This window comes from Vigna unguiculata, chromosome 1 (genome assembly GCF_004118075.2).
Source record: "Vigna unguiculata cultivar IT97K-499-35 chromosome 1, ASM411807v1, whole genome shotgun sequence".
Classification (NCBI taxonomy): domain Eukaryota; kingdom Viridiplantae; phylum Streptophyta; class Magnoliopsida; order Fabales; family Fabaceae; genus Vigna; species Vigna unguiculata.
In genome coordinates, this window is record NC_040279.1 from 4,268,437 (window position 1) to 4,287,103 (window position 18,667).

Genomic DNA, 18,667 nt, shown 5'->3' on the forward strand with positions numbered 1-18,667 from the left:
AATAATGGTGGTGATTAAATAGTCTGATGATCAGAACATGACAATTATATTTATTCATAATTCTCGTATCTAATTAAATTAGAAGAATATATCACAAAAATAATGTAATATAGGAACAGATTATTAGTATTTTTTATTAATTAATTTTTTTCTTTAAATAAATAATAACATTAAACATTTAATGTAAAGGAATTGACTTTCTAAAAAGTGAAGATGAGTATGTTTAAAAAGGGTGGAGGAGTGGTGGTAATTGATCGAAGATTGTTTAGTTTTGAGAGAAGGTAGAGAAGATATTAGTAGGAGAATAAGTTTAACGATGATGAGTGTAAAGATTAAGATAGTTTTGTTGGGAATGATGTGCATTGGTTTGGTTATGTGTTCAAGTAGTAGGGATATTGAGCAGAATGTGAAAAGCGATGAAGACGGGTGGGTATTTTGCTACATCGATGTGGGGCATTGTCAAGATAACGATGTTTGTAACAAAGAGTGTGTGAGTGCTTCCTTTGCTCGGGGTGGTTACTGCAAGGATAACAAATGTTGCTGCAAAATATAAAACATCTCTCTTTTTCTTCTCCATCAATAAAATAACCATCTCATTGTGTCTTTCTTTTCTCTCTCCCTCTATTTTATATTAATTAGACAATTTCAGATACAAGTAAACAAAGTAATGAATCAAAACAACTCATCACACTATTAATGAAAAAAATGAACCATGTATCACTTCACCATTCATCCTATTAGTATATGCTTTAATATCAGATATATTAAAACAGTCATAAGTATGCCACATCTCAGATAAAAAGCAGTTTGGTGATTTCATTTGCCAGACAAACAAATCTTTTTGTGATTTGTATTAATGTTTTAAGAACTTGGATTTGGCAAGATTATACCAAAATCAATTTGTCCTTCCAGACAGATTATAAACCTTTTCTATTTCATATTGATGACATCATGGGATGGATTTTGCAAGCAGAAACTGTACTTTCCACAAGGTCACAGTGAACGGGGAAAAGTAATATATAATCCAGCTTGTTGTAGTGTTACCACAGAAACTTGTGGACATTGTAACCAGATTTGTTGATGACAGAGTAATAAGTTTTGCACTACAAAATTTAACCAAAAAAAAAAATTAAAAACACATAACAAATACACAAGTTTCAGCACATTTGAACAATATTTCATTTATATATCTATATCATTACATGAAAAATGTTCTATCGCGCCTCTAAGGATGAAATTGAAACTTCATTTATTGAACACCTTTCATGTTGCTTTGAAGATCCAGTGTCAGCTATATTATCTTTTCCTATATAGAATCCAGGTTGGCCTGGTTTTGGTAGTAATTTGTCACCATTTAACATCAAAACAACAGATGACATATTAGGCCTATTTTCTGGATTCTGTTGTACACACAACAGACCCACATGAATACACCGTAATATTTCTAAAGATAAGTCTGCACCATCATCTAATATCTCATCCATTAACTCCAATGGCCTTTCTTCATTCCATAATCTCCACGCCTAAAATGACGAAAAGGCATAACACGAGTGAGTTCATTCCCTACTCAAAATTTCAATTCAAACATATGGAAGTTTCAATAAATGATAAAACTTAAAGCAAAGTTTCACTTTCCTATGCTGTTTTACTTGATTTTTGGATGTGAATGTGGATTTTACTTTCAACTATAGTTCAATTACATTGAGTATGCATGAATTAGTTTTCATTTTAAGTTTCATAATTCTTCAGGTCTGACTTGGACAAACAAATAATGTATCAAAAGATATATTATACAAAATCCACTTCAAGCTTACATGGCCAAGAAGGTTGAGAAGATGATGGTGAGGGTCACGAAATCCACGATTCTTCCTTCCACTAATTATCTCAATAACAATTACTCCAAAACTGAAAACATCAGATTTGGTTGAGAAACAACCATGCCCTGCATATTCTGGAGGCATATAGCCACTGCAAAATAGTATCAAAGTAAGGAGAAGTGGTTGTGTACAGGCATATATAGCTTTGTTAAACAAAAAATTTGTTTCTTACTGTGTTCCCATCACTCTGTTTGTATTTGCTTCAGCTTGATCTGCTCCAAATATTCTTGCTAATCCAAAGTCTGATATCTTTGGAATCATATTGTCATCAAGAAGAATGTTACTTGTTTTGATGTCTCTATGTATTATTCTTAGTCTAGAGTCTTGATGAAGATACATAAGACCCCGAGCAATTCCGTCGATAATTTTCAACCGTTTAGTCCAATCTAGGGATTTGCCTTGCAATGTATCTGGCAATATTCATTTTGTAAGTTAGCATGGAAACAACACGAAGGTAAGATAAAAATTAAAGCAAAAAAATTGATGGGTGAAAGACCAAACCAAAAATAAAGTAATCCAAACTTCTGTTGGGCATGAATTCATAGATCAACAACTTCTCATCTTGTTGAATAGAACAACCAAGAAGTTTTACAAGATTACGGTGTTGAAGTGTTGCCATCAACTTTACTTCATTTTTGAACTCCTCAGTTCCCTGTCTCGAAGTTTTTGAAAGTCTCTTAACCGCAATCTCTTGTCCATCTATCAACGTTCCCTAGCAATGATTTTGGAACACTTGGTACTTGACATCAATATGAATAACTAGGTAACCAAGAACAAATTTGACCACCTACCTTGTGTACTGTTCCGAAACCACCTTCTCCTAACTTGTTTCTGTTAGAAAAATGATTTGTGGCAATATCAATGGTTGAAAAATTAAACATCGTTGGTAAGTTGTTGCCTTCCTTGTCCATCATGTGCTTCCAAGGAATAGATTTTTTCACTGCTCCCAATGTAGTAGGAGACATGAATTGCTTATAAATAACATTATTATATTTGTGCTTATAATGTAACCCAGATAAATAGACATTAGGTGAACCAGAAAACAAACTTGAGAATTGAAAAATAATCTTTCATTTCAATGTTATTCTTTTTTTTCATTGTAATGTAAAATGTTGACAAACAAGTCTCTCTAGATAAACACTCTTTGTATTCAGATTTGTTGTGTCTTGAAATGAAGCACTACATGGTCCTTTTATAGGCCTTTGGACATTACCCTTCAACTATATTCATTAAATATAACTACTACCTAACTCACAATTAATACAACAACTTCTAACTACCCACCTTCCAACTACCAACTACACACCTTCCAACTACCAACTACCCACATTTAAGTTTACCTAACAAAATCCCCCCATAAACTTAAATGCTCTTCTTGTCCTTCATTCCAAGTATCATCTTGTTGTTCTCAAACAGAGAGGATGGTAGCGGCTTTGTAAACATATCTGCAGCTTGTGCTCGACTTTCAACGTGCTCCAACTCTACATTTCCTTCTTTCACTTGTTCTCGGATGAAGTGAAATCGAACATCAATGTGCTTGCTTCTCTCATGATTGACCGGGTTCTTTGCCAATTCAATGGCCGACTTGTTATCAACTCGGATCACAGTCCCCTTTTCTTGCTTCAATTCCAGTTTGCTTAGAAGGTTTCTAAGCCAAACTGCATGGCAGACACTCCAGGATGCTGCAACATACTCTGCTTCACATGTTGTCAGTGTTACAATGGGCTGTTTTTTTGAAAGCCAGGTGAACGTTGTGCTCCCCATGAAGAATACATATCCAGACGTGCTTTTCCGGTCATCAACATCTCCACACCAATCACTGTCTGAGTAGCCAACTAGTCGGTAATCATCCGTCCTAGTATACATCAGACCAAGTGACACAGTTCCTCTCACATACCTTAAAATTCTCTTTAGGGCCTTCCAATGAGTATACCTTGGTTCTTCCATATACCGACTTGCTATTCCAACACTCAGCATTAAATCTGGTCTGGTATTTGTAAGATACCTGAGACTTCCAATCAGACTTCGGTATTTGCTCGCATCAACTCGGTCTCCATCTGTATACTTAGAAAGTTTTGTGCCCGGTTCCATAGGGGTGGAAACCGGGTTGCAACTCGTCATCTTGAACTTCTTTAAGACATCCTCAGCATACCTTTCCTGCGACACAAAGATACCGTCCTTCCCTTGAATGACTTCCAAACCAAGGAAATACTTCATAAGACCTAAGTCGGTCATCTCGAACTCCTTCTTCATCACTTCTTTAAATGCTTCAATTAGCTCAGCATTATTCCCTGTGAAGATAAGATCATCGACATAGAGGGCAATGAACATCACATCTTCTCCTTTCTTCTTTATGTAAAGAGCATGTTCATAAGGGCACTGCTCATACCCATTCTTCTTGAAGTAAGTGTCGATTCTTTCATTCCATGCTCGTGGAGCTTGCTTCAGGCCATAAAGTGCCTTCTTCAATCTTAGGACTTTCTTCTCTTCGCCTCTTCGCATGTATCCAAGTGGTTGTTCAACATATACTTCCTCCTCCAAGACTCCATTCAGAAATGCTGACTTCACATCCATCTGCAAGATTGTCCATCTGTGTTGAGCTGCTAAGGAAATCAACAATCTGATTGTTTCCATCCTCGTCACTGGAGCGAATACTTCGTCATAGTCTATTCCTTCCTTCTGCTTGTACCCCTTCACTACGAGTCGAGCTTTATATCGCTCAACTTCTCCTTCAGCGTTTGTTTTCTTCTTGTACACCCACTTTACGCCAATAGGCCGAGCTCCTTTGGGCAAATCGGTTAGCTCCCACGTGTTGTTGCGTTCGATTGCTCCGATCTCTTCATTCATTGCAATTTGCCACTTCTCCTCCTGCACGGCCTCTTCAAAGTTCAAGTCTTCTGAATCTGCCAAGAAACATATAACATGTACTTCGTCAGTCGAGTTGTATATGTCTTGCAAGCTTCGTGCTCTAGGCTGTAGAGGTTCATCTTCTTCATCAGAAGTCTCATGATCTCTCACAGCTGGTGGTGTATCTACTTCCAAGCTTCTAGACTCCTTCTCCGAGTTGTTCCACTTCCACTCGTTCTCTTCATCAACTTGAACATCTCGGCTCATAATCACCTTCTTTGTTATTGGGTTGAACAACCTATACGCCTTGGTTTTTTCATCGTACCCAATAAACACGTACTTCTTGCTCTGATCTTCAAGTTTGGTCCTTTGTTGAGCTGGAACATGACCATAAACAATGCTGCCAAACACTTTGAGGTGAGACACACTCGGCTTTCTTCCACTCCAGACTTCTTGTGGTGTCTTTTCATTCAACTTAGCATGTGGACATCTATTTTGCACATAGATGGCACATTGCACTGCTTCCGCCCAGAACTCCTTAGGCAAGTTCTTGCTTTTCAACATTGTACGAATCATGTCAAGTATGGTTCGATTTTTCCTCTTAGCTACTCCATTCTGTTGGGGTGAGTATGGTGCTGTCAGAAATCTTCTTATTCCTTGCTCCTCACAATACTTCATGAGCTCGGATGAGATGAACTCGCCTCCTCGGTCAGACCTAACAGATTTGATAGGCATGCCGGTCTCCTTTTCAACCATTGCTTTGAACCTTTTAAACACTTGGAACACCTCGGATTTCTTCTTCAAAAAATACACCCATGTTTTTCTTGAAAAATCATCTATGAAAGAAATGAAATACCTTTTCCCACTGAAGGATTCAGGGGTAATTGGTCCACAAATGTCTGTGTGAATTAATCTGAGTTGTTCCTTTGCTCGGTACTCGGTAGTTCTCGGAAATGAGGTCCTTGGATGCTTCCCGAGCACGCACTCTTCACAGAATTTCTTTTCAAACTCCACAGTCGGGAGTCCTCGCACCATCTCCTTTTTCACCAACTCAGCTAGTCCACCAAAATGCAAGTGGCCAAACCGGAAGTGCCACATCATAGCTTCATCCTTCACGTCAAGTTTCAAGCACCTTTCTTGGACTATTTTTAGGTCCAACTTGTACATCCTGTTCTTCTTCATCTCTACTCGAGCAATCAATCGATCTGACTTATCTTTCAAGTATAGTACTCGGTCTTTCATCAGAACCGAGTAGCCTTTCTCCATCAGCTGGCCCATGCTCAATATGTTGCTCTTGAGATCGGGTACATAGTACACATCTCTTATTTCTCCAACTCGGTTGTTCTTCTGCAGGTGCCAGATTGTACCCCGACCTTTTACTGCCACCTTTGATGCATCTCCAAATGATACGTGTCCAGCGTCAACTTTGGTGAGCTCCTTAAAAAGATTCTCGTCCCCACACATGTGGTTGCTTGCTCCTGTATCAAGGTACCAAACTGAGTTGTCAGAACAACTCGGACTTAGCTCGGCACCTGATCTCCTGGACATCATCAATATTCCTTCTTCCTCAGCATCCTCAGAAAGGAAGTTCGTTTCCTTCTTGCTTTCAGATCGACAGTCCTTCGCAAAATGTCCAACCTTCCCACAATTGTAACATTTGACTCCTGAGTAGCAGTCTTTAGCAAAATGACCGTTCTTACCACATTTGAAGCACTCAACTCCTGAGTTGTTCGACTGACCGCCTCGGCCTCTACCACCACGACCTCCACCTTGTCCTCGGCCACGCCAGTTTTGTTGGCCGACCTGTTCTTGACTTCTTTCATATCCTCTTCTGCCTCTACCAACTCGGCCTCGAGTGTTCTGAGTATAAGGAGCCTTCTTCTCCCTAATGGTTGCCTTTGCTTGGAGTGCTTGATCAAGGGACTCCTCCTTCTTTTTCCTTCTCCGCTGCTCATGCGCTTCAAGCGACCCAGCAAGCTCTTCCACCGAGAGCGTTGTCAAGTCCTTTGATTCCTCTATTGCGCAAACTATATTCTCGAAGTCGTCGGTTAACGACCTCAAGATTTTCTCCACCACTCGGCAAGCAGGCAGCGTCTCTCCATTTCTACCGAGCTGATTCGCTACGGTCTCAACTCGGGAGACGTACTCAGCAACCCCTTCATCTTCCTTCATCCTCATCCTTTCAAGCTCGCCTCTGAGAGTTTGAAGCCGAACTTGCTTCACACGGTTATCCCCTTTGTATGCCTTCTCCAGAATATCCCACGCTTCTTTTGAAGACATAGCATTTGCTATCTTCTCAAAGCCGGACTCATCAACAGCTCGGTACAGCACGTACAAAGCCGTTTTGTCCTTTGCTCGTGTTGCTTTTAACGTAGCAATCTGGGCTATTGTCATTTCTCCAATATCCTCTGGTTCTTGGTGCCCATTTTCGACCACCTCCCATACTTCTTGGGAACCAAGGAGAGCCTTCATTTGCAGACTCCAGTTATCATAGCTGACGCCTTTTGATAACTTCGGCAGGGGCATGCTGTTAGCTAAGCTGGCCATCTCTATCAAACTCTCTAACTCACTCAAACACTCAGGCTCTCAAGCTCTGATGACAATTTGTTGACAAACAAGTCTCTCTAGATAAACACTCTTTGTATTCAGATTTGTTGTGTCTTGAAATGAAGCACTACATGGTCCTTTTATAGGCCTTTGGACATTACCCTTCAACTATATTCATTAAATATAACTACTACCTAATTCACAATTAATACAACAACTTCTAACTACCCACCTTCCAACTACCAACTACACACCTTCCAACTACCAACTACCCACATTTAAGTTTACCTAACATAAAATACTTCAAAAGTTATAAATTGTTCACCTGGCTTGGGTAGCTTCATACCTTTTATATGTTTTGAAGTTGCCCACACAAGAATTGTTAGTCCAACTATGAATGTAACAAGTCCTACTATAATCCCTGCAAGTCTCTTTGGACTTAGGTCCCTCTTATTCCTTCTTTGATCTGAGGAATGAAATTAGTGTTAATCCACAAGTAGCTCTAATCTTACAATTCAGGGAAAAACAAGAAAATGAAAGGCATGTTATACAGAACAACTTCAACTTGGAAGCTGATTTGTAATCGCTTGTTCCAACTTCTGACACATGACTATTGGCCATAGTATACTTGTTGATGGTAAGCAGAATCTAGTATTGATATAATTTCATTCTATTAATTCCAACTTAACATAAATTATATTTCCTCTAAACCTGAAAAAAAAGGCACAAGAGGGATTTGGAATGAAATTACCACGTTCAGAGAATGGCATTCGTATATGAATTTCTTGCCCTCGATCGGTGTGAGTTCTCAGGTCCAAAAGGTCACGGAACCAAAGCAAGCAACCACTCCCACCATCTCTAATATCTGAATTTGCATATGCAGTACAAGAGCAGTTTCTGAAACACAATGTCTCACATTCCTCAAGGCTCAAGCTCCTGTCAAACCAGGAAGAAGACGTTTCTGGCAACTTTATTCCTCTGTACTCCTTAAACCAATCTCCATTATCACAACTTAACTTTGTTCTTCTCACACAACCACCAGACCAATCATGAGAATCCCACTTTGCTTGAAACTTTGGTGTGAAACCTTGCAAGCATTCACATATTGGAAGCTTATTAATATTGCAGATAGAGTTGACACCACAAGTGGCAAAATATTCACACTGATCTATTGGATGACTGTTTACAATATCCCAACTTTGTCTTTGGTTTGACCATAGAAAACGCTCTGTACCCCCTCTTGGATTGAGCTTGAGTATTGTTCTACTAAGAACTGAACTGTTTAACGTTTCACATCCATAAGTAACCCCTTTGTTAGTGAACTCAAAAGAGAAATTCAAGAATCTGTGCATTCTGTCCCAAGAAACACCACTGAAAAGATAGCCATTCCAAGGCCCTGTGCTATACAAAATTGTAGTTCCGTTTGTAGTAACTTGTTGAGGAAAGCCCCTTGTATCGATCTTATAATAAAACTCACCTTCAGCTGGATCTTCATTGTCCCTCCAAGACGTGAGATACTGATATGGACCAGTAACAAAATCACTTTTCAGTTTCATCCCTGCAAGGAAAGTGTCTCCAGGATAATCAAAGCTTTCCCACAAGAAGTTCTCTGAGCTCTCTCCATCTTTCACAACAAGGTTTCCTGAATCTAAAAGCTGCACAACTGGTTTCACTGCAATTTTTGATGAGTTGGAGGACCACACTCTGCCTCCGGAGCCATCAAGAATGACAAGATCTCCTTGATGAGTAAGTTTCAGAACTGCTGTTGAGTTTTGTGCTGGGACATTCCTGTTGGCAACCCACACAATAGTCCTAGGTAATATGCTCTTGTACCATATACCAAAATATTGTCTTCTTGAGTTTCCAAAGTCAAAAAACCCTGCTTCAAAGGTTCCTGCAGAAGAAACAAGGGTTTCATGGTATTGTAAGGACTGATTTGGGGTGATAGTAGAGGAAGTGGGCATGAAACAAAAGAAAGTAGTGTAAATGATTAGCATGAGAATTTGTTGGCTCTCCATTGTGTTTCTGTAGGTTTTGTTATGGTTACTGCTACCATCATCCTCTTAATCTAATAATCTATATAACATTCAAACTGGTTAGTCAACTCTGCCATTTTGTCCTTTTCAAAATTTCGTTTTGAAATTGATTCTAAATACATAGACAGCTTAACATTTTCCACTCAGTTTGGTGTACTTCCTGAGGGGCCACACATTAACTCACTAAAGTATTGATCTATGCAAGTTAACTACGAACGGTTGACTTACCCATTCCTCAGTATTTTCTACGAACTTTCGTCAGCCAATTTCTTTGACATCAGGATTCAAATCCTTAGAAGGTTGGGCAAAACTGCCAAGTCTTTGTATTCTACTATTGTCCTTTTATTTTTCTTATTATACTAAAAATGATGCATATCAATATTTATTATATCCAACTAACTATTTATCTAACTATTTATTTCAGCATATTTAAGATTAGGAATCGTAATCAGTCAAAACAAGCACAAATGGTATGTATTAGGGATGGCAATTAGGGCCTGGCCCGCGGGCCCGGCCCGCAGGCCCGCATAAAAAACGCGGGGCGGGCCAGGATAGTGAGCCCGCAGGCCCGCGCGGGCTCGGCCCGCATAGGCCCGCGGCCCGCGCGGGCCGGCCCGCAAGTCCGCATAAAATTAAAAAAAAAAAAAAACTTGCACTTGTGTATATTAATTACTTCTTTTATGGACTCTTGCATTAACATTTCAAATTCTTGTATAACTGGAAAAGACAAGTATTATGTAATTCTTAATGTGCTAAAATTTAAAGAATACATTGTGTATGTCATAGTATGAATATGATGAAAATGTTGAATTATCAATTTATCATCTAATTCCCCAAAGTTTTTACTTAATTTTGTGAACTTCTTAAAGTTTCCCAATTTTTAAACATTGAAAGTTTTATCATAAAAAAATAAATTAATTAAAAAATTAAAAAAAAAAAAAAGCAGGCGGGCCCGCGGGCCCGCGGGCCAACCTTTATGCGGGGCGGGCCAGAGTATGCGGCCCGCATAAAATGTGCGGGGCGAGGCGGGCCGGCCCGCGGTGTGCGGGCCTTATGCGGGGCGGGCCTAAACGGGGCGGGCCGGCCCGCATTGCCACCCCTAGTATGTATCACTCTCCGCTCCATCGAAAAAAAAAAAACTTGTTTATTTTTTTTTTCACCAAAGTAGTGATCAAAGAAATAGAAGTTTTGGCACGGACATAAAAGGTTATATAACTCTTATTTCATATCTAAGTTCACCTACCCATTTTCCCTGCAACTTCCCCACCTTAGTATCTTCTTCAAACTTTCGCCAGCCAATTTCTTTGACATCACAATAGGACTATGTTCCTTAGTAGAAGGTTGGACAAAACCTTAAGTCTTGTTCGTTTAGATGCAGTTTATCTTTAGCCCGTTCAATCACAAACTTTTAATCTTTCTTTTAGGGGTAGGCGTGTCATCATGGTTTTGGATTTTTCAAAATCCTATCTAGATCCCGTAAATTAAATTTATAATCTGTATCTATTTTAACTAAATCAATTATATTTGGATTTTTTCTATCTAATTTAAATTTTATTAAATTTAGATTGAATTCACTTTGTCAATTAGATTCAATTTAGTGATATTAACCTTATAAAACTGACAATTAGTTCTATTATGCTCGGATCAACTCACTTCGACTTCGACTCGGATTGACTCAGTTTGACTACTCGTGTGAACTAGGGTTTGGGTTGCCTCACCTTAACCTCGACCAGAGCTCACTTGAGTCAACCTGAGCCCAAACCGACTTGACTCATCTTGAGCCTTGAGCAATTCATTTCAACTAAACTGTTAACCTGATCCGTCTCAACTTGACCTTAAGTTGTAGCCAACTGGACTTTGTTGGGTAAACTTAAAGGAGGGTAGTTGAAAAAAATGCAAAAGATAGGAGTGCTTCTTAGTAATAATTATGGAATTCATTTAACTGTGTTTAGATACAGTTGGGTAGTTGCGCTTAAGACTAGAAGTTCATAATAGTATTTTGGTAGTAGTTGGATAACTCTATTAATTGTGGTTTGGTAGTAGTTATATTTAATGTATGTGGTTGAAGAGTCAAGTTAAAGGACCAATAAATAGTGTATGTACTACTCAATGTAAGATACAACAAGTCTTAATATACAGAGTGTTTATAAAGAAATACTTGTTTGTCAACAAATTAGCATCACAACTTGAGAGCCTGAGTAGTGTTTGAGAGTTAGAGAGTGATTAAGAGAGAGTGTTTGAGAGTTAGAGAGTTTGAGTAGCCTAGCTAATAGCATGCCCCTGCCTAAAATATGAGAGTTAGAGAGTTTGAGTATCACTTAAGATTAAGCGTCAACTATGAAAGCGGGACTCTGGAGATGAAGATTTTCCTTACTTTTTGGGAAGTATGGAATGTGGTCGAAAATAGGCACCAAGAACCAGAGGATAGAAGAACATACAATTGCCCAGCTTGCTGTGTTGAGAGTAATGCGAGTGAAAGACAAAGTATATGCGTTGTACCAAGTTGTCGATGAGTCCAACTTTGAAAAGATAGCAAATGCTAAATCTTCAAAAAAAGCATGAGACATATTGGATAAGGATTATAAAGGGGATAATCGTGTGAAGCAGGTTAGGCTTTAAACTCTTAGAAGCGAACTTGAAACCATGGGGATGAAAGAGGCTGAAAGAGTTGTCGAGTACATCTCTCGTGTTGAGAATGTGATGAACTAGCTTAGAAGGAGGAATGGAAAGACGCTATCAACTTACTGAAAGGTGGAGAAAATCTTAAAGTCGTTAACCGTGACTTTGAAAATATTGCTTGCACAAACAAGATGTCCAAGTACTTGTCAATGATCTCAATGAAAGAGCTTACCAAATCACTTGAGAAGCACATGAGCAGCGAAAAACAAAGAAGAAGGAGGAGTTTCTCATCAAACACTTCAAACAAAGGAATAATATTCTAATATTAATAATTAATTAAATCTAAGATAATTTAAATATATTATCTTTTTTAGTTTTTTAAAACGACTTTCAAAAGTAAAATCATTGCAAAATTTTGAATTTTAAAAGGAATAATATTTCCAATACGTCATATTATATAAATCAAGACAAAAGACTTGTTAATTTTTATAAAATAAAGAGTAATATTAAATATAAAAAATCATATGCAAATAAAATTACAATTAATTATATATTATGAAATCCGTTTTGTCATCATACTTAAAAAAATTTGAAATTGGACTTTTTTTATTATATATATATATATATATATATATATATATAAAAGATGATTTTTTCCCATATTTATTTTTTAATTTTATTTTTTAAATAATTTTTTTAATAAAATAGTTATTTTACCAATTTTATCTATGCCTTCTTTTTTTAATTTAATCGTTGTTTTTCGAATTGACCTCTTTCTAGACATAACCTTTTGAAATTAAAAAATTAATTATAAAATAAAAAAAAACTAATTATAATAAAGTTATAAAGATTAATTATATTTACTTTTATAATTATCTATATATATATAAAGTGATTGTTTTTTAATGTTTTTTCTAATTTTACTCTTTAAATATTTTTTAATAAAATAATTATTTTATCAATTTTACTTCTTAAGTGATTTTTTAAAAATTTAACTGTTTTTTTTCAACATATCAGTTTTTTAAGTTTAATCACTTTTTTATTTTAAAAAATTAACTATAAAATAAATGAAAACTATTTATAATAAAATTATAAACAAAAATATTTAAATTTAATTTTATAATTATAATTATAATAACAATTTTATTTTTTTTATCATTATAAAAAAAGTGAACACATATGACATGTGTTTTTACTAGCATCAAAATTATTTATATTTAATTTTATAATTATAGCATTACCAATAATAATAATTTTATTATTTTTTATTACATTATATATACCTATATAAGGGATTCTTTTTGTCAACATTTGTTTTTTCATTTTACCCTTTAAATAAATGTTTTTTTAATTAAAATAATTACCATTTTAACACTTTCTAAAATTTAAACATTTTTTTTTATTTGACATTTGTTTTAAACTTAAATATTTTTTAATTAAAAACTTATGTAAAAAATAAATACAAACTATTTACAAAAAAGTTATACAAATTAATTATACTTATTTTATAATTATAATAATAACAATAATAAAATTTTATTAATTTTATTATCATAACAAAAGTGAAAAGTGTGTGTTTTATTAGTATATATAAAGAAGATGTTTTTAGTGTTCATATTTATGTTACAAATTTTCAGTTTGAATAATTTTTTTAAATTAAAATAATTATTTTATGAAAATTATTTAGATCTAATTTTTTGATTATAATAATAATAGTTTTATTAAATTTTTTTTATTATAAAACATTTAACACATGAATTTTCACTAGTATATAAATAATTATTATAACATCTATGATAATATTTAAGCTTTAAATAAAATGTATAGATATAAATAATATAATTATTTTACACTTTTTTAAATAATATATAATGACAATTTTACACTTTTAATAATTTTTTTAAATTAAAGTAATTATCTTATCAAAATTATTTAGATCTAATATTGTAATTATAATAATAATACTTTTATTAATTTTTATTATTATAAAAAATTTCTATTATAACATCTTAGATATTATTTAATAGTATATATATAATTATTGTAAGATCTATGATATTATTTAAGATTTAAATAAAATATATAGATATAAATAATATAATAATTTAGAATTTTATTTTCATTTTTAATTATTAAATAATATAAAATTATGAAAAAAAAAGTTCAAATCAATATTCCAAATTGTAAAAACAGTAATATTAAAAAACTAAAACAATAAAATTAATTTCAATAGCTTTATTTATTAAATACAATTAAAGTATTATCAGATCAAAATTAGGAGAACTGTATGTATTCATGAATATATTGTTTTACCTACCCTCCAAAACCCATTTGCTTTTAATAACTATATTATATATGAACTTAATTTTTAATTTTTGAAGGGAGATCTCCCATGAGAATTTACTATATTTAAACAGGTGTAAATATTATTTTGTAGGTAAGTTTTATAAGGTTGAATTAGAGTTATTCAAATATTTTTCCAGTAAGATTTCTTGTTTGTTAGACTTATCGTGTTATCTCTATTTTTTATATATTTATTGTTTATAAGATATATAGTCTTATACTCAAGTAGGGGTGGGCATGGATTGGATTTTTAATGATCCAATCCACATCTATTTTAGATCCAAATAATTAGATTAGATTTTTGACCCAAATCCATATTTTTAGCAAAAGTAGTTTGGATTTTTTTTAAAATCCAGATCCAAATATTTGGATCAAGATTTAAATCCAATCCAAATATTTGGATCAAGTTCAAAATCCATAATCCATTTTTTATAAAAGAAATTTAAGTTGAATTTTTTAAAACTTGTGTCATTAAGGCCCGGATGACCCGAATGGAGCCGACGACCTGGACGACCCAGATGGGCTCGACGACCCGAACAGGCTCAACGACCCGGACAGGCCGGACGAGCCCGATAACACGAACATGCTTAATGACGCGAACGGGCCAGACGACCCGAATGGGCCCGAAAACCCGGATGGGCCAGACAGGCCAGATGATTCGGATAGACTTGTCCAAAAAGTCGGGCCCAATCAGGTAGTCGAGCACGTTCGAGTCGTGGGGTCCGTCTGGGTCGTCGGGTACGTCAAGGTCGTCAGGCCCGTCCGGGTCATCGGACCGATCCGGGTCATCGGGCATGCCGGGTCGTCAGACCTGTTTGGGTCGTCGAGCCTGTCCGGGTCGTAGGGAGCGTTTGGGTCGTAATGCCCGTCCGGGTCTTCGTTTCGTCATGTCATCTAGGTCGTAAGGCCCATGTAGGTTGTCAGGCTCGTCCGGGTCGTCAGGCCCGTCCGGGTCGTTGGGCTCGTTCGGGTCGCCGAACCCATCTAGGTCGTCCGCCCCATTCGGGTCTTTGGGCTCGTTCGGTTCGTTGGGCTCGTCCGGGTTCGTTCGGGTCTTTGGGCTTGCCTGACCCGTTCGGGTCTTTGGGCTGTCTGACCTGTTTTCGTCAGTGGTCCCGCCTGGTCCGTTCGGGTCTTTGGGTCCGCCTGACCCCTTCGGGTCTTTGGGCCTGCCTGACCCGTTTGGTTCTTCAAGTCCGCTTGACCCGTTCAGGTCATCGAGCCTGCTTGGCCCATTCGGATCTTCGAACCTGCCTGACCCGTTCGGGTTTTCGGGCCCACCTGGCTCATCTGGTCATTGGGCCCGCCTGCCCCGTTCGGGTCATCGAGCTCACTCGAATTTTTCAGATCGTTGGGCCCATTCGGGTCATTGGGCCCGCCTAGCCCGTTCATATCTTTAGGCTCGCCCAACCTCTTATGGTCGTTGGGCCTGCCCGATCCGTATAGGTCGTTGAGCAAGGCCTGTCCAAGTCTGAATTTAGCATAGTCCATCTCAACCTTTAGTCTAACCCAACTAAAAATTTAAATTGAAAATTTGCATTGGATTTTTTGGATTATCCACATTTAAAAATCTTGATTTATAAAATGGAAATCCAATCCATAAGATATATAAAATGTAAATTAGATTGAAATCCAGATCCATTAAATGGATTTTAAATGGATTGGATTTTTAATAAAATGAATTATAAATGGATTGGATTGGAGCAAAAGTGGATTGGATCAAGAAAATTAAATTTTTTGTCCACCCCTATACTCAAGATATATATGTCTTGTCATGAAAATATGATAGAGATTTCACATTATAATAATAATTATTATTAACCAATACACCACTCATATATATATATATATATATATATATATATATATAATTAAAAAATTATGCATTAATTATTTTTAAAAGTTGTTAAAAAATGATAGTCAAATAATACTACTAATAATAAAAATATGAATAATCTAATAATAATTATTAGAGAAATAATCGTACTAAGAAATGTATATATGAATAAAAGAATATTAATCAGACCCAACAATTCTTATAGCAATAAGAGATAAAAAGTAAATCAGGAAAGGAATAGAAATTTCCTAAGTTGAGACATGTAGAGTCCTGTCCTTAGAGAGAAAGCGTCCTTGCTATATATCGACACTTCTCTCCCAAGATACAACGTCTTGTCAAATCAATCGAGTGGCACTGAATTACCTCTAAACCTTATGAACACCAATGTTTTAAAAGATAGTATAGAGAAGATGATAAAACATTTAAAATATGAGCTCTAGGCTCTGGTGTTTGTTGTGTTTATTCTGATACAAATAGGGGGGGTTTATGGGTACTATAGAGAGACTTAAGAGTCATTTGATTAGATAAAATATTGATTCGTAATAAAATTATAACTGTTAACCATAAATAACATTCATCCATAAAATTTAAAGTCCACAAAAATATTAGTAACCCTAGGATAATATTTAATTATATAGTTTTAAATTATGTTAAATATTTCCAACAATCCCCACATAATTTTAATAATATAAAATAAAATAAAATATATCATCTTTTAAAACAAAATATTTTAGTTCAATGTAAGGAACCTTTCGTGTTTGAGCAGTACACCTATGGATGTCATAAAAATCTGTACATGCGGGTATCCGCTGATAAAATCCGCAACGGATAGGAAGTCAATATTGTAAATAGATATCTGTACATAACAAATATGAATATTTTTCATACCTGCATGTTAACGGAACGAATAATACTACAAGAAAATAATGTATTTGCGAGGGAAGAACCCCTAGCCAATCCCTCACTAATCCTTCCAAGTACCACAATAAGATACATACAAGGTATTGGAACAAAAGCTGCCCACCCACCCATGCTAAATGAATGAATATGAAATCCATATTGCAAGTCCTAAGAAAAAGAATATGGCTATTGAAGCCAATGTGTAAATGCAACATAATCGAAACCACAAAAGAAGAAACAAAAACACTACAAAGGCTAAACGAAAGGGAACACAAGTATAAAAAGCCAAAAACATAAAACAAGGTCACCTGGTTAGTTCTCTGCAAACATTTTCCTCTGGGCCTCCACCTTCATTCTTCATGGCTCCTCCTTCCATTCTCTCGGCCATTTCTCCGCGTAAAACCTTATCCCTAGTTGTTATAAAATGCTTATAATCTAAGTGATACTCTTCCTCTAATGCATGTTGCAGCATGCCTCCTAAAACCCTTGCCTAGGTAGTTCACGATTTTAGGTTTTGTAGATTTAAAACCAATATTGTTGAACCCATGTCCACTCACACACCAAACACATACTCTAACTACTAAGCCACATGTCCTCCTATATGATATAAAGAACATCACTAATTTATAAACGCATATATTCTTCATGCTATAATTAAATAAATAAATAAAATAAAATAATAAAACAACAAAAGTTCTTATAAAGCATCAAGCACTTTTACACTTCACCTAAATACTCTAAGTTTTTCCTAGGTTTTACATGATTCGTTGACATAGAATTTATAGTCACAAAAGCATATAATGTTAATTTAATATAATTGTCAGAAACCTCTTTTAAAATTATTAGAGTTGGTTTTAACTACTTCCAAATTAATTTAAAAAGAAAATCTCATTCAATATTTAGTGACAATTATAACTACCAGGAAAATATAACTTTTTCAAAAAGAAATTTATTCAATATTTAGTAGCGATTGTAATGGTCACCAAAGTAATTTTTTTTATAAAATAAAAATAAATGCAACAAACTTAACCAAAATACAACTAGAAAGAAAATAAATAAACGTACATAGAAGAAAAGTTACATAAAATATATAACTTTTCTAAATGTAAAATAAAGGACCTATATTTGGACACTAAAAACATATGCAAAAGAAATTAAGGGCTTAAAAAAGTAGGGACACTTAATAGTCTTTGGAAACTTGGACCCTTCACTTATCTCCTAATGGTCTTTGTAATCATAATATTCATTTACTTTTGCAATCATTAGTGTATATCAACACCCCCAGCCGGCCCTTTGGCCAAGCGACCCTAGGATAAACGGCCGAATGTCGCCCGCTACAAGTGGACTATCCAGCGGTTTGTTGATGTTGCAATCTTTTTGGAGTGATTTTAGGGAGCTCACAATCGAACGACCCCGAGGACAAGCGGTCGATCGGTTACACTTCATGTAACTGAAAATCACATTTAAATCCCTCTTAATGTAAACACCGACAACGCTGGCCATGACTGACCATTCTCATCCAACTATTTGAGTGCAACAACATGACGATCAGGTTGCGGATATGAAGAAGCATCAGTCGGGCAGATCAAAAGATAAACATCAATACATCTGAAGATTAAGGTAAAAAAGGTCAGTAATTAAGTTTAAAAAACATTTGGATC

The 18,667-nt window shown here is 35.6% G+C and overlaps 1 protein-coding gene across 2 annotated transcripts; it reads right to left on the reverse strand.

Annotated features, from left to right (window-relative positions):
- Positions 1-1,014: 1,014 nt before the first annotated feature.
- Positions 1,015-9,304, reverse strand: LOC114173441 (G-type lectin S-receptor-like serine/threonine-protein kinase At4g27290). Of its 2 annotated transcripts, none has more exons than XM_028057859.1 (7): positions 8,026-9,304; positions 7,597-7,737; positions 2,669-2,817; positions 2,379-2,589; positions 2,050-2,287; positions 1,815-1,968; positions 1,015-1,523 (listed from the first exon to the last, which is right to left on the reverse strand). In XM_028057859.1, the coding sequence occupies exons 1-7, from the start codon at positions 9,287-9,289 to the stop codon at positions 1,215-1,217; spliced, it is 2,466 nt and encodes an 821-aa protein (XP_027913660.1). In that variant the 5' UTR covers positions 9,290-9,304; the 3' UTR covers positions 1,015-1,214. The 2 variants fall into 2 exon arrangements, with proteins under 2 accessions (XP_027913660.1, XP_027913652.1); XM_028057851.1 differs by having other exon boundaries at positions 1,016-1,523; positions 8,023-9,304.
- Between the last annotated feature and the right edge of the window lie 9,363 nt (positions 9,305-18,667).

Bases quoted from the DNA above. Each gene is read 5' to 3' on its own strand.
- LOC114173441 (XM_028057851.1), bottom strand. From the start codon at position 9,289: ATGGAGAGCCAACAAATTCTCATGCTAATCATTTACACTACTTTCTTT. The intron at 2,818-7,596 runs GTGAACAATTTA...CATTGGGAGCAG, and splicing joins TATGAAGCTACCCAAGCCAG to TGAAAAAATCTATTCCTTGG. The intron at 1,524-1,814 runs GTAAGCTTGAAG...TCGTCATTTTAG, and splicing joins TTCTCAACCTTCTTGGCCAT to GCGTGGAGATTATGGAATGA.